General features: G+C 52.8%; 10 protein-coding genes across 10 annotated transcripts; 6 read left to right on the top strand and 4 right to left on the bottom strand.

Annotated features, from left to right (window-relative positions):
* Window positions 1-740: 740 nt before the first annotated feature.
* Window positions 741-2,253, top strand: ACRALDRAFT_2097694 (glycosyltransferase family 62 protein; the record flags this gene model as incomplete). The annotated part of the gene is made up of 5 exons (XM_071022849.1): window positions 741-913; window positions 1,005-1,627; window positions 1,704-1,832; window positions 1,898-2,032; window positions 2,105-2,253. The coding sequence occupies 5 exons, from the start codon at window positions 741-743 to the stop codon at window positions 2,251-2,253; spliced, it is 1,209 nt and encodes a 402-aa protein (XP_070876997.1).
* A 992-nt stretch (window positions 2,254-3,245) lies between these two features.
* Window positions 3,246-4,064, bottom strand: ACRALDRAFT_1068435 (uncharacterized protein; the record flags this gene model as incomplete). Its single annotated transcript, XM_071017567.1, has 3 exons — window positions 3,246-3,341; window positions 3,531-3,693; window positions 3,919-4,064. The coding sequence occupies 3 exons, from the start codon at window positions 4,062-4,064 to the stop codon at window positions 3,246-3,248; spliced, it is 405 nt and encodes a 134-aa protein (XP_070876996.1).
* A 2,274-nt stretch (window positions 4,065-6,338) lies between these two features.
* Window positions 6,339-7,660, top strand: ACRALDRAFT_2098292 (uncharacterized protein; the record flags this gene model as incomplete). The annotated part of the gene is made up of 2 exons (XM_071022876.1): window positions 6,339-6,705; window positions 6,846-7,660. 2 exons carry the CDS (start codon window positions 6,339-6,341, stop codon window positions 7,658-7,660), a joined length of 1,182 nt encoding a protein of 393 aa, XP_070876995.1.
* A 938-nt stretch (window positions 7,661-8,598) lies between these two features.
* On the top strand, window positions 8,599-10,067 carry ACRALDRAFT_1074779 (uncharacterized protein). Its single transcript, XM_071018282.1, has 2 exons — window positions 8,599-9,263; window positions 9,389-10,067. The coding sequence occupies exons 1-2, from the start codon at window positions 8,921-8,923 to the stop codon at window positions 9,760-9,762; spliced, it is 717 nt and encodes a 238-aa protein (XP_070876994.1). The 5' UTR covers window positions 8,599-8,920; the 3' UTR covers window positions 9,763-10,067.
* A 132-nt stretch (window positions 10,068-10,199) lies between these two features.
* Window positions 10,200-11,036, top strand: ACRALDRAFT_2040283 (uncharacterized protein; the record flags this gene model as incomplete). Its single annotated transcript, XM_071021040.1, has 3 exons — window positions 10,200-10,253; window positions 10,406-10,926; window positions 11,012-11,036. The coding sequence occupies 3 exons, from the start codon at window positions 10,200-10,202 to the stop codon at window positions 11,034-11,036; spliced, it is 600 nt and encodes a 199-aa protein (XP_070876993.1).
* Window positions 11,037-11,351: 315 nt separating this feature from the next.
* Window positions 11,352-12,020, bottom strand: ACRALDRAFT_207201 (uncharacterized protein; the record flags this gene model as incomplete). Its single annotated transcript, XM_071022190.1, has 1 exon — window positions 11,352-12,020. The coding sequence occupies one exon, from the start codon at window positions 12,018-12,020 to the stop codon at window positions 11,352-11,354; it is 669 nt and encodes a 222-aa protein (XP_070876992.1).
* A 661-nt stretch (window positions 12,021-12,681) lies between these two features.
* On the top strand, window positions 12,682-13,147 carry ACRALDRAFT_2025655 (uncharacterized protein; the record flags this gene model as incomplete). The annotated part of the gene is made up of 2 exons (XM_071020334.1): window positions 12,682-12,773; window positions 12,880-13,147. The coding sequence occupies 2 exons, from the start codon at window positions 12,682-12,684 to the stop codon at window positions 13,145-13,147; spliced, it is 360 nt and encodes a 119-aa protein (XP_070876991.1).
* A 658-nt stretch (window positions 13,148-13,805) lies between these two features.
* On the bottom strand, window positions 13,806-15,555 carry ACRALDRAFT_2098157 (uncharacterized protein; the record flags this gene model as incomplete). The annotated part of the gene is made up of 6 exons (XM_071022869.1): window positions 13,806-14,099; window positions 14,158-14,343; window positions 14,397-14,610; window positions 14,670-14,836; window positions 14,895-15,280; window positions 15,336-15,555. The coding sequence occupies 6 exons, from the start codon at window positions 15,553-15,555 to the stop codon at window positions 13,806-13,808; spliced, it is 1,467 nt and encodes a 488-aa protein (XP_070876990.1).
* An 861-nt stretch (window positions 15,556-16,416) lies between these two features.
* On the top strand, window positions 16,417-17,023 carry ACRALDRAFT_2025653 (ribosomal protein P1; the record flags this gene model as incomplete). The annotated part of the gene is made up of 4 exons (XM_071020333.1): window positions 16,417-16,485; window positions 16,616-16,693; window positions 16,767-16,902; window positions 16,977-17,023. The coding sequence occupies 4 exons, from the start codon at window positions 16,417-16,419 to the stop codon at window positions 17,021-17,023; spliced, it is 330 nt and encodes a 109-aa protein (XP_070876989.1).
* Window positions 17,024-17,501: 478 nt separating this feature from the next.
* ACRALDRAFT_2040281 (uncharacterized protein) lies at window positions 17,502-18,587 on the bottom strand (the record flags this gene model as incomplete). The annotated part of the gene is made up of 3 exons (XM_071021039.1): window positions 17,502-18,144; window positions 18,213-18,438; window positions 18,503-18,587. The coding sequence occupies 3 exons, from the start codon at window positions 18,585-18,587 to the stop codon at window positions 17,502-17,504; spliced, it is 954 nt and encodes a 317-aa protein (XP_070876988.1).
* Window positions 18,588-18,819: the final 232 nt, after the last annotated feature.

Genomic DNA, 18,819 nt, shown 5'->3' with positions numbered 1-18,819 from the left:
TCCACGGAGCACGATTGGTCCGGCGCCAGGCTGTCCCTGTACACTTTGTTAGATGCCGGTACACGCGCCGCGCGTTGGTAGAACCTTGCTGCTTGGTTCCAGGTAAATTACCAAATCAAGTACCCATCCAACTTTCTGAATGAGACACCTGGCGGTACATCTTCTACAGCTCGACAATCAGCACCGCAACTTCGGCGACGCATAATATATACGCTTTATTTATTCTCATCATCTTGTCAGAGGCTACTCCTTCGCCCGTATTATACACCGCCATCACGCCTATCCAGGTCGTTGTTGGGCCTCGCCTGTTCCAAGGTTTCAGCTCTCTGACATCGTCCTCCCGACTGTCCTGCCATCGAACTCGGCACTTGTCCCCGAACTCGGGTTTGCCGTGGCCCGATTGTCGATACTCTCTACCGTTCTATCAGAGCCTCGATTGTCCCGCCCATCCCCGGACAGACGGCGCAGACTGTTGTTCTGGCTGCGATTAGTCAAGCCAGAATCGGGCTCGAGGGGGTGTTGACAATATAAATCCAAACGACGTGGAACGACACTGGACTACACCCTTGCTCCGACCCTCTCTCCCGTGCCGTCACGTCGTCAGCATTCAATACTCTTAACCGAGGTGTTCTTCCAAACGCACACGGAGTCTTGCGCCCACACAAACTGGCTCCCTAGTTGGTCGGAAGAGAAGGACAGAGGGCGGATCAAGGGCTTGGCCCTGCGCAGAGCGAGTGAGGATGGTTCTTCCCAAACATAATGCCACATGGAAAGCGTCAGAGTCAAGATTGCTATCCCCCCGGGGGTTGTGGCTGATCGCAATTCGATCACGACTGCTGCTTTGCCTCGCTGTCTCGGCTTTTCTGCTACTGCTATGGCGAGGCTTTGGCACACCCTCGTATAAGATGGATAGGTTTGTCACGTCACGACAACCCGAATGCCGGGGCGTCCTACCTTGCCGCTTGAGACCCATATGTCCTAACAAGCGCACAATGCTTCTCTAGATTCTACTGCTGGGGACCCCCAAAAGCCCCAATGGACATGTCTACCAACGAACGGGTGGCATGGACGAGACACCTCCAGACCCCCGTCATCTTCAACCACCATGCTCCCATCGAAGTCAACGCTACTACAATTCAGCACGTGAACCTAAATCCAATCAAGTCCACGCCCCATGCCATCGTCAACGAGGAGCGTGTCCTCATCCTTACTCCTCTCAAGGACGCCGCTCAATTCTTGACCAAATACTTTGAGCTGCTCGTGGAACTTACGTACCCGCACCACCTCATCGACTTGGCCTTCCTTGTCGGTGACTCGGAAGACGACACCTTTGCCGTGCTAGCTGCCGAGATCAACCGCCTCCAACAAGGCCCGGCGCCTTTCCGAAGCACCATGATTGTCGAGAAGGACTTCCATTTCCAACTGAGCCAGGAAGTGAAGGAACGTCACTCCTACGAGGCTCAGGGACCCCGACGTAAAGCCCTGGGGCGGGCACGGAACTACCTTCTGTCAGCGGCCCTGAAACCAGAACATTCTTGGGTGTACTGGAGGGACGTCGACATTGAAGAGAACCCTCCCACCATCATTGAAGACTTTGTCGCCCATGACGTCGATATATTGGTTCCCAGTACGTGCTGCTCATGGTCTTCTGCTTCGTGCAACACACGTTTGGCAGTTCCGCGCGCGCTAACTCTCCCGGGAAGATATTTGGTTTCACCGATATGAGGATGGCGTCGACATTGAAGGCCGCTTCGACTACAACTCTTGGATCGAGTCCCCCAAGGGAATTAAGCTCACGAACACCCTTCCCAAGGACGTTATCCTGGCTGAAGGTAAAGCGAATTCAGTGGCAGATGCACCCTCTTACACGCTTTCTTAACTGACATTGCATTGGTAGGATACAAGGAGGTCGACACAGGCAGGACGTACCTAGCGACAATGGGTGATCGGCACGCCAATAAACACGTTGAAGTCGAACTCGACGGCGTTGGAGGTGTAAGCATTATGGTCAAGGCCGATGTGCATCGATCAGGTTCGGACAATCCTTAATCATCGTTTTATGTTCCAGCCCATATACATGAAGCGCCGCTGACATCTGTCTTAGGCATCAACTTCCCGTGTTATGCCTTTGAGAACCAGGCTGAAACGGAGGGCTTTGCCAAGATGGCCAAGAGAGCCGGCTACAAGGTCGTCGGGCTCCCGAACTATGTCGTGTGGCATGTCGACACGCTTGAAGAGCCAGGCAATGCATGATCGCACGAAACAGACGTACAGCTTCTGAATCACCCCTCTTACCATTGAGGCGCCCTCCACCCCTGTTATTCCTCTCTGGCGTCGGGAGTTGGGTCCTGGAGCCTGTCTCCAGAACTGATCTATGCCCCTGCTGAAATGATATCATCCACAATGCCAGCACAAAACCACGGTGTTCCGACAGATTGCCCTGCCGAGGTTGGATATAAGGGTCACATGCCTCCGCCAGCCTTCGGATGTGGCTGAAGATCTGCCGCGCTTATATTATATGTTCGATATAGGCCCTGGAGAGTTCGCTATAATCGTTCTTGGGGGTATTGCATACCACTCCCCGCCCTCTTGAAAGCCCTACAACTTGTACTCGATAATATGCTGAATGTACTATGGCGGAAGGAGATAGATGTATGCCTTTGGTTCAGATACCTGCAAGTGGACTTGAAGGCGTTAGTTAGGATTCAGGACGGGGTTTGGCGTTAGAAGACTTCCAGGTACATGGCATCTTCCTCGACCGGGAGGATTGATTGTCGCATTCCGAGCGAGTGTGTTGGAGTAATGAGCGTAAAAAGAAGAAAAAGATAATAATGTTCCTCCATAATCTACAGTACGTTCCAAGTGAAAGACGGCGGTCCCGAGTGCTTGTCACTTGCCGTGACAGTGGATATCGATGGACTCCGCCAACTACCTGTTCGTCTACTGTTGTTCGACTGGATCCGATGCGCACAACGAACCAGTCGACAGGCACGGCGGCGGTGGAGAAGCGAGGTTGAAAGAGAAACAACCCGGAGTCTATACATGGGAAGTAGCGTACACAAACCGCCCAACTCGCTCATCTATGGTGATTTTGCCTGGCGGGAATCATATGACTTGAACGAGACCTCCTCGCAAGCCCAAAGGCAACTCCCCTCCCCACCGCCATCCCCATCGTATCCTATGGTCTCCCTGCATGGTCTCCCGGCTAAGTTTACAGAACAACTAGAGTGGCTAGTGCCATGAATCTAGTGCTTCTTCACGACCTCCAGCGTGTCCAGGGCCTTCTCCTCGGCCATCTCGGCCTGGATCTGCTCGATGATAGGGGAAAGGTAGGGGATATCCTGTAATTCGTCGAGGTCAGCATTTGTTCGTCCTCTGTGCGGGTCGGAAAATCCCGAGCGGCCTGTCCCCCTCTCACCCGCCATTGGCCGTATGTCGCTGTATCACAACCCCGCCTGGGTTTCCGGAGCGTCCTCGACCTCGCTGTGTGTCATCTGGGAATGGAAGGGCAGAAAGGGAGAATTGCTCACCTCCTCGGGCTTGGTCCACTGGTCCCGCGGGAGAAGCTTCTGCTGGTAGCTGCACTGTACGGCGCGGCGGATGCGGTAGATGCGGTCGTAAGCCTCCTTGGGGGGGAGGCGTGTCAGAGCCTTGGCGACGTCCTCACGCTCTTCCTCGAGCAGGTCATCGAACCTATCGTGGGGAACTGGTTAGTCCCTTGTCTCGTTTTATTACCCTCCTCTTTTCTCAGTCTGGGAAACGTCGCGATCTTCCAAGAATATTTTGTGTCCCTCCTCTTCAGCCACGGTAGTGGTTATTTTGCGACAATCAATTGGGTCGACCGGTTGACCAAGATAAATTCCATTGCTACCGGGGGAACAAAAAAAATAACCTCGAAGGGAATGAATTGATCCGTACCTCAGGCCGAGCTGGCGGTGGCCTGCAGCACCGCCGTACCAGCTCGTCAGGGGACGAAAGAGGCTGCGGAGGCCGGGACGCCTCTGGATGCCGCCGGCGATGCGTTGAGCGAGCTGCTCTGCTGCGACTAGGGTCGTCATTGACATTGTGATCGATCCGGGGGTACGTGTGTTGATCGGGGAACAGGGACGTGGTGGTTTTTCGAGCTGGGTCAGGATTCCGCGGGAATTCGTTTTCGCCTGCAAAAGACCAAACGTCGAATCAGACGACGTCCAATTCCGAGCAAATGTTACGGAGCTATTCGGGGCGAATTGAATCACGTGATCTTTGTCCCGAGGTGAAGCAATGAGGTGGTCCGTGCTTTTCCAATTCAGGAAGACTTTCTGGCAAGCCGATTTCGGATCATGGTCTCCCATCTCACGTTTCGCAAGTTACTTCTACTTTGCATACTGATCGCGACAGAGTGCACAGTATGTTCCTCCCTCGCCTCGCATTTATAGCGTAGTGCATCCGTGTACAGTCAATATCGGCACGCTTTCGTTTGTTGCCAATTGCATACGTAGACGATGGGCCCAGAGACATTCGACCGAATCCCGGAGAGGAAGAAGGACAACACCGATGGCCGTCATGCCGTTTCCCGTCCTTAGTCTTTGAGCGGAAGTGATTCGCTGAAGGATGCAGTCGCGCCGCGAAAGCGAATGGGCGTCCCAGTGCTCAACACGCCGGGCGAGCGGATGGTATGAGATGCGTTGCAGTGTAGTGTACGGTTGACAAGGAAAACTACAGAGTTTCAGTAGTAAGTTGCGAAATCACTTTTTGGATGCCATTAGACAAGTCATTCCAACTGTTTGTTTCTCGCATTCTCTCGTTGCGCGAGGAGAAGGAGCGGGAAGAGACTGAAGGGACTTATTGTTTTCAAACCACGTCGAGACAAAGCGCGCGAGCTCCTCGGATTTTGATTTGAACTCCCGTTGCTAGCCTTGCAACCAAATAAAAATATCAGATGCATTGTCTAGTTTGACGGTACAGAATCTCGATATCGCGTCACTTTTAGGTTCTTGTAGTACACTAAATATGAATAGCTGTCTTAATGCAAGCGATGCGACATGCGATCACCACCTACCTACTTACCTACCTTTCAAAGTATCATGGACGAAGAACCCCGAAAAAGAGGAAGCAGACCAGACCATGACATGTCCCAATAGATAATGTGCTCCCTTACTGTCTCTTGTTCCGAACCAGCGTGTTGACATACATAGACAGCTCTCTTATGATGAAAGTGCTTGGCAAATGACGCATGTGTGTGATAATGCAGATGGAAGATATGCGTAGCTGCCAAGTCGGTTGGTTCCATGTGTGAAGCAGCGTCGAGGCGAGATTCGAATTGACCCGGGGCCCGCTGAGAGTTCTCCGAACGAAGCCGAGGAAGCCTCGAAAGGAACGGATGTCGTTTGTGCGAGTAGGTATTAGGTATTACCTAGTTTTCTGTCTGTGTTCTGTACAACGTACTAACAGTTCTCCCGGTAATTACAGTGACGGAATGGTAGCACGGAACTTTTTTGAATGTACTCCATGTACTCCTACAACCCATCTTAGCTTAGTAAAGCACTCAACGCTATCGTGCACGCGCTCCCGATGATTATCCTTCGTCTAACTCGGACCAGGTACTTGGTACTACAACTTTCATCCGGTTTTCCACCTCACCCCTCACATCTCGTCCCGCCCTCCATCCGCACCACCTTTGGAATCAGAGCGCACGAGATACAATCGACCCCGGTCAGTACGCCCAAAGATCCCTATAAGGCCAATGTTCCGCGATCACCGATAGTCGGGTAGTGTCGCGGCGGCGTGGGAGCAACTCCCCGCATACCGGGACACAAGGGAACTTTCAGCTTTCCTCGTTTTCCCACCACCGCCCCCCAACAGCAGCCGGTCGTCGCCGCGACGACAACACCGAGCAGCGAGCCATATAGTGCTACTACTCATCGAAGGCTGAATAGACCCAACGATCCACCTTGCTACTGGTCTTTCTCCCAAACCACCACCGCGCCTCTTCGCTCTCTTGGTCCCGTCCAAGTCTGCGGCAAGCTTTTGTCGAATATCCGGCTGGGACCTCAAGCTTCCCGACACCCTTCGGCCGCCCTCCCCCCTTGCCCTATCATCCTCCCAACTCGGAAGGGCGGCATTGCCGGCTCATGATGGCGTCTAGAGATCCGCCCCCTAACCCTTCATCAGGAGTCTCTTCTCCCACCAACGACCTGTCCGACATCGAAGAATATGCTCCGTATCCCTCCGCCACATATCCTCACTATAGCAGTCCTCGATCCATCTCCTCTTCTACTCCTCCTCCACACCCATCCACATCTTCCACCCAGACACCAATCGTGGCGACGTCTGATGCCGACGCAACGGCCGCAGCCATGGTGGCTGATCTGTCCGTCCTTAACCCGTTCGAGCGCTGGATCGTCTCCGCCAACAAACCCCAATTCAACGCAATCTCCGGCGCCATTGGCGGCTTCACGTCCGGAATTATCACCTGCCCCCTCGATGTCATAAAGACCCGGCTGCAGGCCGGGGGCGGCTTTACTCCTGTCTCCAAGGGCAGGCACGTCGGCCATGAGAAGGTTTACCGGGGCCTTGGGGGCACCTTTCAGACCATTTGGCGCACAGAGGGCGTCCGGGGTCTGTATCGTGGCCTAGGGCCCATCGTGATGGGCTACTTGCCGACCTGGGGCGTCTGGTTCACAGTCTATGACTTGTGCAAGATTCGCTTCCGAGAGTATCACGGTATGCTGATTTTTTATCATTTTTATTTTCCGTTCTTTTTTCTCCTCCATCGGTTCCCGTTCGATCAGCTAGAGCCAGAACCTATCCTCCCCACTTGCTTCTATAGAAAACCGATGGCTGGGCTAACGCAGCCGTGACAGACAACGAGTTTCTCGTGAACCTGGGATCATCCCTCGTGGCCGGCGGTACTAGCACTATTGCAACAAATCCGATCTGGGTCATCAAGACACGCCTGATGTCCCAGTCCGTCTCCCACCGGCCTGGTCGGCATTACTCGCAGTTCCCCAAGTCGGCCAACACGCCGACATCACGCCCTATCGTACACACATCGCATTATCATTCCACCCTCGACGCCGCTTACAAGATGTACACCACAGAAGGAATCGTCGCTTTTTACTCCGGCCTGACCCCTGCCTTACTGGGTCTTTCCCACGTGGCCGTTCAGTTCCCAGCTTACGAGTACCTGAAGAAAAAGTTCACCGGTCAAGGCATGGGCGGCCTCAGCGACGAGAATAACACATGGTCCAACTGGCTTGGAACCCTGTCTGCTACAATACTATCCAAGATCCTGGCTAGCAGCGCAACCTACCCGCACGAGGTGATCCGCACCCGCTTGCAGACACAGCGCCGGCCCGTGGCTGGAGCAGAGTACCTCCAAGGCCTCGGCATCAAACCGCCCCAGTCGGGGGGGAATGGAGAAGCACAGGGAGCTCCCGGAAAGCAACGACCGGCCGCCCCCAAGTACCGTGGCGTCGTCCGAACGTTCCGTACAATCCTTGCCGAAGAAGGCTGGCGCGCCTTTTATGCCGGCATGGGTACTAACATGATGCGTGCCGTCCCTTCAGCCACGGTCACCATGCTTACCTACGAGCTCATGATGTCGCAGCTTTACCACACAAAGCGCATGACATTAAAGAAGCTCGACATCGAGGAAGATTTAAGTGCTGGGTTTTGACCTACGATCACCCGTCCTGTCGATAATATCGGCGGCGGATCATTTCCCCATAAAAAAAGGATTCTTACATGGCACGGCTGGGAGGACCCCGGAGTAGCGAGGCGTTCTAACTAAAGTCTCTTTCATCTTGTCTCACTCCCCGTCAACTTTCTTTGGTTCTTGTCCTCGACTCCTGTCGTGGGTTGCATTAACGGATCGGTGGACAGACAACAAAAGGTGGCATGTATCACAATTACCCACGGTTGGGAAGATCTCGGGAGGTTTCGACACAGATACCCGATCAACTTGTAGTAGGTATAGACATTTCGTGCGCTTTACCATTATTATAATTTCTTTGTAGGAAACGCACATAAGATAGGGACAATTAAGGAGACTTATTTCCAAGAGAGCGATCTCAGTCCCGCTTTTCCTTTGCATCCATCTGCTGTTGTAGTTGACACTTCCTCACGCCGGGCATGTCTAGAACGGACCATGCTCTTACGAAGTATGCCCCGCTACCTCTTCTCATCTTCCGTTGGTCGGTCGCGTTTTGTGGAAAGCCGCGTAGTTTTCTGGTAAGTTAGCAGGGACTTGTCTCGGTTCCAGGCTTGGAGGATTGTGCGAGACTCACAGCCTGTTCGCGGGCGGCTCGGATGGAAGAGCGGGTGTAAGTGAAGAGGATGCAGGCCATGGTGAAGGCTGCCAGGGGCGCAACCACCGTCTGCGTTTGCGAATTAGATCCAATTTCTTATCCCATGGTCTTCTGACAAGAATCAATTAAACTTGCCTTGGGGTTTATATTTCCTCTCGGCGCCATTCTCTACGTTATGTTTCAATTGGTATATATTGGGCTTGAGATGTACGTATCACCTAGTTATCACAGGCATGGAAACACGACTGGCCGTCCCGACTCTTGCCGGAATGGCGTTACATTACGCGACTTGCTTACCTACTACAGTCGAAGTCACGCCTCGATAAGGCTGCCCGTCCATGTCCTTACGTGATTACATAAACCCATGTATAGCAGGTACCTCGTGCAGAGTGAGTACCGCCGCACCGTGCATGACAGCTAGGTCACACCAGGTAGGCGCGCCCATCTTCACTTCCCAAACACCATCAGCGCGATCACGAATAGCACTCAGCACCGTCCGCTTCCACATCGCCAGGCTTCCCCTTACAATCGCTCATCAGAACGGAGCTACAGCACAGTCGCGGCACTTGCTTCGACCCACCGTAACACAGACCTAGTCGCATATCAACTACCAGATATCATTAGTCAAAATGGGTATGGTACTGCGCAAACGTAAGGCCCCGGAGCCAGCAATGCCGCTCCCACTAGCCAAGAAACCAGCTGTCAAGAAAGAGAAGAAAGAGAAGAAAGCGGTCCCCGAGATCCCCAAGGCCAAGGCATTCATTGCCCCCAAGAAGGCTTCATCGCCGCCGAAGGAGACCAAGGAGGCTACTCAAAGTACGAAGCCTGTACAAGGCGACAGGATCAACCTAGATGGTTTCGGCGGCGAAGTCACAACAACGGCCGGCTGTAAAGTTACGCTCAAGGACCTCCTAAATGACAGTGAGGCGGGTGTCGTGCTCTTCACATATCCCAAGGCCAAAACGGGCGGATGTCAGTAACCTTTCGTTCCTTCCCCTTTTGACTTACCTGGCCCATCCTTTTTTGAAACCATGGCACTCTACGCAGTTGGATGAATGCGGCCTGTATGCTGATATTCATCTTCTTGAAACACTCAGGTACCAACCAAGTCAAGCTTTTCCGTGATGCGCACTCGGAACTCGTTTCCACGGGCCTCTCCATCTTCGGACTGTCCAATGACTCCCCCAAGGCCAATGGCAGCTTCAAGCAACAGCAGGGCCTCATGTACGAGCTCCTGTGCGACCCCGATAGAACCCTCATCAGCGCCATCGGATTAAGGACATCGGTGGGCAAGACCCAGCGCGGTATATTCGTTATCAACAAGCAAGGCAAAATCCTGGCGGCGGAGCCCGGAGGCCCTGCAGCTACGGTCGAAGTCGCGAAGCAAGTCGTCAGTCAGATGAAGGATAACCCGGACGAGACGCTGGTAGACGAAGCAGGGGAAGCCGAGACGAAGAAGGCCAGTGCATAGAACGCCGGGGCCATTAAAGTCGCGGGGACTGCTAGGGAGGACAAAGGCAGAATGCGGTCCTTCATAAACGATCTTTTCACGGCCGAACCCGAAAAGTGGTATAAGCAGGTGCAGGAGTGGATCAACAGTACAGATTTCGAGAATGCATCACGTCCGTAGAGCCATGCGTGACGTCTCGTCTGGTTTGGTTGTATTAGTAGTTGGTTGGTCTTCAGCTTTTGATTCTCTGTGGATGGGTGCGGTGCTAGGTGTTTGGTGCTTAGCTAATCGTTCTTTTCTGATCCAATGAAACCTCCTCAATTGCATCTTGATGACCCACCCTTGCTCAACTGTTCGTTTCCATAGCCGAATGTCTGGGCTGAACAGACCAAGGCAACCTCCCCCGGCACGAACCACGGACTTCATCATCACAGTTCCGACCACTAACACCGCCCAATATGGCCTCCAAGGCAGTCTCGCGAGCTGCGGGCGGCGTCGTGGATATTTCCAAGGTAAGGCGATGCACACGCTGTCCTTTCCCAGGCCGATTCGTCGCTCCACCAACGACGGCTCTTGATATCTTCCAGCCTTTCCGCCTTTACGCAAAAGGCAACGGCCTCGTCTGGCAATTGTGGCAAGCCCGCCCAGCTAACATCGCATACAGAAATACACGCTTCAATCGACCGGTATTTTCGAGCGCATCCGCCGCGCCCTTGCCATTGACCCGAACCGCTCCTCCGGCGTGCCCATCAACGCGGTCTACCGCAACCCGACGCCGGGCGCCGTCGACCCCCTCACGTACGACGACCCCGTCACCATCCCCGCGGGCGATATCGCCGACAATGCCTACTTCCGCCGTGACTCCCGCCGCGCCTACCCCAAGCTCAGTGTAGTCTCGCAGCCCGACATGGTGAGCCTGCTCACCGTTGGCTCCGCCGCCAACCCAAAGGTGGAGCTCATCGGCGAGGCGGGCGAGCAAGCCCTCGTCGCGGCCCGGGCCGAGGGCGAGAAGGAGGGTAGCCTCGCCGTGTTTCTGCAGAACAAGGGCAAGGCCATCGAGGAGGTCAGCAAGGACGTCTTCGTCGGTGGCCTGCCGCCCACGCCTGCGGGCGAGAGGATCCAGCCCGATGGATCGTGGGATGTGTACAAGTACAAGCCCAACGAGGAGCAATCTTATGGCGAAAAGTGGGTTTCACTCCCGTTGCTCGGTCCTTTTTTTGTTATTGTTGTTGTGTTCCAGTTATGGGTCATTGGCTAACCGCAGTTTCAGCTATCCTTGCCGGACGTTCTCATGAGGAGAGGTGGTGGGACGGTGATGTAAAAGACACAGAGGGCCAAGAGAGCGGCGGTGTATGAGAAGAAAGTCTTAGAATTCTTAGACGCACTTGGAGTCTTGAACCACAATCTTTTCTTTGTCCTTCAGCTTCAGTCTTCTCGTTGCGCTTCGCATGAGCTATCTATGATATGTAGGATGTTTCCACTTGCCCGCCCGCATAGTGCAATCCTGTCCATTTTTGCGCATGCCCATGAAAATGCAGCCAGTCTACTAAACCGTTTCGCCTTGCTATTTAATCAGGAATCGTCGTCCCACCCTATTTTGAACCTTATCTTCAGATCCTCGTGCTGGCCTCAGTCGCAGAGCCGGTCGGGCCAGCTTCCAGTGATTGCTCCCCAACCATCCGCTCGATAACCTTGACCCGTCCCTGGGCCTTCTTGACGCGGTCGTCGAAGTCGTTCACCGCTTCGTCGCTATTCTCTGTAGAAAGCGTATCTGGTTCCACGAGCGCATGCAGGGTCACGATGTTCTTCTGCAGCCGGATATTGCTGCTGGGTAATCGTGGCAGGGAGCATGTCCCGGTACCCTCGTCTGTCACCTGGCTCGGATGGCTAGATACACCGTCCGCTGCTGATTTCGACCAGGTTGATGGGGAATTTGAAGAAGAGGGCAGGGGAGATTGCGACCCGGGCGTGGCAGATGTTGATGGTCGTGAAGAAGATGATGACAGGTGAATCCTGTTGGCCCAGACGAGAGACTTGCCGTAGGCTCGACCACTCTCGAGAAACTTGTCGAATCCCTGGGCAATGCCGACGGAGCGGCCCTCTATCTTGCCGGCTTGGATGCCATCTCGGGATCCCTGTTCATACCCTTCATTATAAAACCGGTCCTCAAGGTTGAGGACGTCGTCGAAGGGGTCTGAAATGGATGAGTCCATATTGGTGTTTGTATAATTCGAAGAATGCGCTACTTCTAGTACTCTTGGAAAGATGGCCAATTGCATGTAGGTTTCGATAGAGAACCTCGAGAAGCGGCGGATCGTTGGAAATGTCTCGTCTCTGTATAATTATTCTCGAGAATATGGCGGGGCGAAGTTCGAGTGAGTCGCCACGATTAATACCAGATAACCAGGTACCTTGTCTGATGGGGCCTCGGCCGTACCTTATGGAGAATACCTATTGTACCTACTCTGAACTCGGACAACCCAGGCGAATCTTTCTTAACCTGTGATATATTCATAATATTCTAGATACCTACCTATTACTATTAGCATGGCATCTTTTCCACTCCTAACCTGACACCACAAACTCGGCGTTTGGCGTATGTGACCGTCAATTTTTAAGACCCCAGGTGACATCAATCCCTCATAACCCGTCCACATCCAAGGTACCCGTTCTCCGCCTTTCTTGGGGTCTAGTGTACACGTCGGTTACGCATACTTTACCTACTACCTATATTTCTTGCTAGGTTTATAGAGCTCAGCTTCAGGGGATAGAAGACATATACAAAGAACAATTCAAGCTTTACCGAGTACACCCGTTATTATACCTCGACACCCGACTCCCATGGCCGCTCGCTCCTTTCCCCAGCCGTCGTCGCTTTTTCTCAAGTCCATTCGCCTCAGAACCTCGAGGCCCATCGTAGCTCATCGTACTGCCTTCAGAATGTCATCATCGTCCACCCCTCTGAAGTACGAATGGCTCGTCGTCGTCCCGGACAAGCCAGGCGTTAAAGCCAAGCGTCTCGAAGTCCGCCCGTATGTTGCACCGTTCAATGTTCCCCTTCCCATTCCCAGTGTTTCGGTCTCGTCGATAAGATTGTACTCTCTGACACAACCCCGGTCTCCCCTCGGTTACATGCAGCACGCATTTCGCCGACCTCAAACCTAAGCTCGATGCTGGCATTTATAAGATGGGTGGTGCCCTGCTGGATGAAGTCCCTGCGGATGAGAGCGACCCGACCAGCTTCAAGTTCAGCGGAAGTACCCTTGTGTGCCTAGCCGAGACCAGGGAGGAGGTTATTGAGCACTTAAAGAACGACATCTACACCAAGACCGGAGTCTGGGACCTTGAAAAGGTGGATTGGCCCTCGTTACACCCTGACCCAATGCGAGTTGAAATTTCACTCTAGAGTCACAGTAAATTGCTGACAGTCTCGATCCCTAGGTCCAAATCTGGCCGGTGAGTTTTGCGACCTGCCTCCTTGGAAGCCTGGTGTTTCCCTTGATTCGTTGGCAGCGGACAACTGACACTGACAAATACCAGTTTAAATGTGCCTTCAGGGTCCCCTGAGCCAGGGACAATATCACTGCCATGCCCTAATTCGTCATACCAAGAGTCTTGTGCTCCTGGATGCCCAGACGAGATGTTCCTAGTTCGTTGTTCGAGCCTGCCAATTCAATTTCCTGCCTCCTCGCCCATCTTCTTCCTCGCGGTTCTTTTGAGAGATCTCGTTGGGCGAGTCAAAGCCAGGTCGCCAAATATCCCCGAGCACAGAAAAGACTGAAATAGAATATATCGCTCAAAACACTCCGCCTGATTTCATTTCAACCTGCAAATCCAAATGCTCTGGCGAGGGTCTCATGCGGCGACTGTTCGGTGAAGCATGCTCGTATGACTTGATTAGCGGGTATTTGATCGGGAGGTATTTCGACGAAACACTTGCCCGCCGTGCTCCTCCACCTCACCTCCACCAACTTAGAAAATGTCAGAGGACTAGATCCCAATATCTCGCTTCGGTGCCGCACTCAAAGTATTGAGCCTGTGGCGAGCGGAGTCATCGCGTCGTCTTAGACAGCCGTCTCTACTCGCGTCTCTGGTCTGGCCTCAAGTTTTGTGTCGGCGAGGGATGCGGCCAACTCTTCGGCCTCCGTCTCCGAGGTGCCATATCCCCCGGCTGCCTCGAATTGCTCCTCATCGTCGGTATCTTCGTCTTTTGGCGGGGATGTCTCCACAGCGACTCTCAACTCGTAACATAATTCGTAGCACTCGGCAAGGAGCTCATTGACACTTCCTTGCCCTTCCGGAATGTCGCCATTGAACATGAACTTCCCATCGACACGCAAGTTATCGATGGAGTTGAGCTGCAATCTCGTCAGCAATCCGTCATTTCCGCCAAGTGGCGACGGGTAGGGAGCCAACCTTTAGACTATATGGATACAATTCCCTGATGGAGGACACCCCGCCCGAGTTTTTAACTTCAATGAGACACTTTTTCAGCGTCTGCAGTTGATTGAAGACGGGTTGCAGGGCTTCAGAGACAGGGTTTGACGAAACCATCAGGAAGTAAATATAGCCGTAGCTTCGCCTGACCAAGTATAGCAGTGTCTGGACCCATGTCAGTCAGTGCAATTCCTGCATCGGAAGATAAGGGGATCTACCCGCTGGACGTAAAGCTCGGCCTTATTGCCGTCCTCGTCGAGCCAGTTCCCGTCCACTCTACTCTCATCAATTCTATCGAGTTGCCGCTGATAGTCGTACAGGTCTGCTTCACGCAAAGCCCATTTGCTCGTCATAGATAGCTTCTCCAGGTCGTTTCGGATACGCACTAGTACGTCATATTTCGACTTGAACGACTCCGGAATGACACCTCGTCTATATTTCATGCAATAAGTATCAATGGCAAACAGATAGGGGGTGTTGGTGATATCTACCTTTCTAGCACGATATCGGCCCACAAGAGGCATTTTCTCAGGAGAGTGTCGACTTCTTCACTCCCGGCAGGGTATTTGCCCTCCGGCGTCTTGTAGGCCCCCGACCTGAAGTTTGCGCTGATCTCTTCCAGTTGGTCGCGGAGACTCTTGACATCGGATGAAGAAAACTGAAAATGTATTAGCAACATATGTCTAGGTCCTCAAGGCGATTGACCGGCGCGTTACCTTGGGTCGAGTGTTCGTTGAGGAAATCGACCGCAGAATGGAGATTAGCTTCTCGTGGACCTGCGGAAGCGGCTCTTGAAGCCGATCGAGACGTTTACATAAGCTGTCCAGAGCCCGTTTGCAAGTCTCGAGACGATTGGTAAGGAGAGTGATCAAATAAGGTGAGGTATCTGTGGATGCGTTCTGAACGTTGCGGACGAGCTGATTAAGGGTTTCCGTGATGCTCTCAAGATCCTTGGCACTGAACAAGTCCACCTCAGCAAGGTGATCTAGAAGCCGTTTGATCGATGAGGTAAGGGCGTAGGCGGCGGGTGCGGTGTTGTTTTGTCCAATGGTCATGAATGAGAGCGATAGCAGTTGGAAGCAGCTATCCAACACCCTATCCACTAAAAGAAAGCTGTTAGCTGGCGACCTGACCCTACTTGGTCATTCATTTCCTACCTCTATTCTCTTCGAGTTCTGCCTGGCTGGCAGAGCGAGCTTCGTTTAATTGACGGACTAGTTCGATGGTTTCTCGATAAAGCGGAAGAACATGTTGTTTTTGCATATATGTCTTACGGTCTTGCTTGAGAAGTAGTAGCTTGTCACGGATGACGATGAGCTTCTCAAGCACGTGCTTTTCAGTCTCGTCACGAGGCGGAGGGAAAGACGGAGTATCCATGTTGACCCGTTGGACCGCTAGGAACAAATCCAACTCGGTACGGCTTCTGCGCAATACCCAGGTGATGAAGGAGCCGAGAGAACTCAAGGATGATCCCACGGGATGGCTCTGAAAGTAATGTCTTCGAATAGCCGTTGCAGTGAACAGTGTTGGTCGAAGCGGAGTGGCGTGGATCTGCAGCTGTAGCTCTTCCGGCTGGCTATCGAGAGCCGATTACTGCGGAGCAAGGTACTAATGTAAGTATAAGTATCCAAGTTGCTTTTCGGTGTCACAAGAGAGCATAAAAACGGACTACTATAGTAACCCAATGCCAGAGTGTCCTCTCTGGTTAACAAAACTTGTGTAATATGGCTCTGAGGAAATCAGTATTGTAAGGGAAAAAAGGATGGGCTGAGCTTTCCGGTTTCCGATTAAGTTGCTCGAGGAGGCGATTTCAATAAAAAAGCCATGTCCTCATTCAATATGCAGGTCGCGACGTCAGTGGAACATAAGAGATGGCGGGTGGGGGAGGGGTGACTTCGTTTGCAGCGAAACTCAAATGGGAAAGGGGACAGGGGGATGGTTAGGTGGGTGGGGCGCATCACTAACAGTCTATTCTGATTGGCATATTAATTCAACCAATCAGATTCTTTCATGATGCGGTGATGGAGTTTTATTTTCCCGGACTATTTTAATATAGTGTACGGTTGAGCACGGGAAAATGTTCGATTAGGTCTGAAGCCCTGCTAATTTTGCTGGACCCAGTCTACTTTCGTTTGGTGTCGCGATTGTCACTCTCCCACCTCTTTCGAGATTCTAACTCGCATCCCGCGCCAGCAAGACAACTGATCAGTCTCAACCCGCACGATCAATCATAACACAATGTCGACTGCCGAACTTGCCTCGTCCTATGCGGCGCTCATCCTCGCCGACGATGGCGTTGAGATCACTGTGAGTTTCTGCCCTACCGTCTTCTCGGCTTATCAGTCAGTGACTTGGGGGGAATGGCGCAACCACCCCACCACGAATTGACGCACTCTCTTCTGGAATCCTATCTAACGAAGACAAACCTCGATTACAGGCCGACAAGCTCCACACCCTGATCAAGGCCGCGAAGCTCGAGGAGGTTGAGCCCATCTGGACCTCTCTGTTCGCCAAGGTACGGCCAATCGAACTACGACGACAACCCTTGGGAAGCGACTGATAGCTGATGATTTTTTGGAAAATAACAGGCCCTTGAGGGCAAGGATGTGAAGGAGCTCCTGTCCAACGTCGGCTCGGGCGGTGGTGCTGCCGCTGCTCCTGCCGCTGGCGGTGCCGCTGGTGGCGATGCTGAGGAGGCCAAGGAGGAGGCTCCCAAGGAGGAGGGTAGGTCTTACATCCACTCCACCCCTGATGTTCTTCTACAGAGTAGAGGCGTAGAGACTAACCCATCTCCGCAGAGAAGGAAGAGTCGGACGAGGACATGGGCTTCGGTCTGTTCGACTAAACGACCTAATTCCGCAACGACGATTTCTTCTTTCCGTTTGTACTTCGACTGCATGGCTTCTGGGGTTCTACGAATCACACGATCATAAAAGGGTGGGCTGGAGGCACCAGATCTGGACGGCTGGGCAGAGTAGCTTCTCATGCGATACTATGATGAAGATTACTCACTTCATGGAGTTTTCGGGTACAACATCAACAAAGAAATTCCACAATGAGCTGGAAGGCCGCGCAACATTCGTCATGTCAGCAACGTTCCTCGTGAGCACTTGTACATGTGCGTTGGGCCTAGATTTGAACTATATGCAACGCCCACGGCCCCCCTTTTGGTCGCCTCACATTGCACGTCTCCCACTTGTGGGAACGGGTCCTGCAGTGCTCAGCCCCCCTTTTTTTTATTTTAAAAGAAATAAAAGGTCCTGCCAGATTGACTTCGCCCCTCGACGCCGTAGAACTCCATAAGCCCAAAGGGACCCCCGATGTTACTTGGCGATCAAGACAGAGCTTGGCACAAGTCCTGCCTCTTTCAAAGTCTTGCTGAAGTCGGTGTGTCCTTCGAAAGTCTTTTTGGGAAATGTTGTTGAAAAACTGGTGATCTCGAGCCCGTTCTCCATCTGTAACATCTGCGCAACCTCGAAGAGCGTGGTTTCGGCCGGGAGGGTCTTCAGGATGTTTCCATTGGCGGTTTGGAGGCGAAGTCGAGCCTCGGAATGGTTAACCGTCGCCTTGGGGATGGAAGGCTGCGGCGAAGGAGCGGCAGCTACGGTCGCCCTGCCTTCACGTGCTGCCTTTGCCTCCTCTGCCTTACGGCGCCTTTCCTCCTTATCTGCCTCAATCCGGGCTTTGATGCGCTTCTTCGCCTCCATGTCTTCGAGTTTCTCCTGCCGCTTCTTGGCCGCCTCCTTCATTTGCTCCCTTCGTTGAATCTCCTCCTTGAGATCCTGGGTCTCCTTGGTCGCTTTTTGGCGGATCCTCTCATTCTTCTTTTGTTCTTCCTTCTCTAGGAGGGCCTGATTCTCCCTCTTAGCCTTGAGCTTCTCCCGTAGCGCCTCGAGCTTTTGAGCTTTTTCTTCCTCCGTGAGAGGAGCTATTTCTTCCGTCGACTCGGAAAAGTCGGTGTGATCCCTACGAAGAAGGTTAGCTTGCAACTCGGCCGAATACAACACATCCTCAAGAAGAAAAACTCGGCGTACGTCTTGGTAGCGTGGTAAGATGCAAGATCCTGGTTTCGGAAGCGTTTGCCGCAGTCGTTACAAACTAGCGATTTGGCTACTCCACTTTCGAGGGCCGCAATGTTGGCCCTGACCTCATCGGCATCATCGTCATCGCTTCCAGCCTCACCAGAAGCGCCTGAAACAGCTGTGAGTTCCTCAAGAGGCTTATCTTGGTTGGCTTCTAACCACTCGAGAGCACCTTGGACTGCGGACTTATTAGCCTGGAGGGGAAGAAATCCAATAGGACCGGGGGTGGTGGTCAAGCTTACGTCCACCAGACTTTTTGACAGCTAGTTCAGCCCGAGCACGCTCGAAGCCCATATCAAGCAGAAGATCAAGATCGGACTGTGTCATGTTGATGATCGTGAGCTGTGGAGGTTGGCGGTACGTGTCAGGTTCTAGAGTTGAAATTTGTATAGGATAACAATAATGGACGCTGAGTGGAGATTGCTTCTCAGTAATAGGATGAAGCTGAAAGTTGAGCTAAAAGTGTGCGATGAGAAATCCTGTGCAGTTGTTTGTCTTCCAAGTCCTCTGGTTGTTGTGTCTTGGTGGAAGATTGCCCCTCCATAGAGCTGACCTGAGG

Source organism: Sodiomyces alcalophilus (assembly GCF_042370955.1).
Source record: "Sodiomyces alcalophilus JCM 7366 unplaced genomic scaffold ACRALscaffold_2, whole genome shotgun sequence".
Taxonomy (NCBI): Eukaryota; Fungi; Ascomycota; class Sordariomycetes; order Glomerellales; family Plectosphaerellaceae; genus Sodiomyces; species Sodiomyces alcalophilus.
The sequence above is the reverse complement of the archived record's forward strand: the minus strand, read 5'-3'. Positions and strand labels throughout refer to the sequence as shown.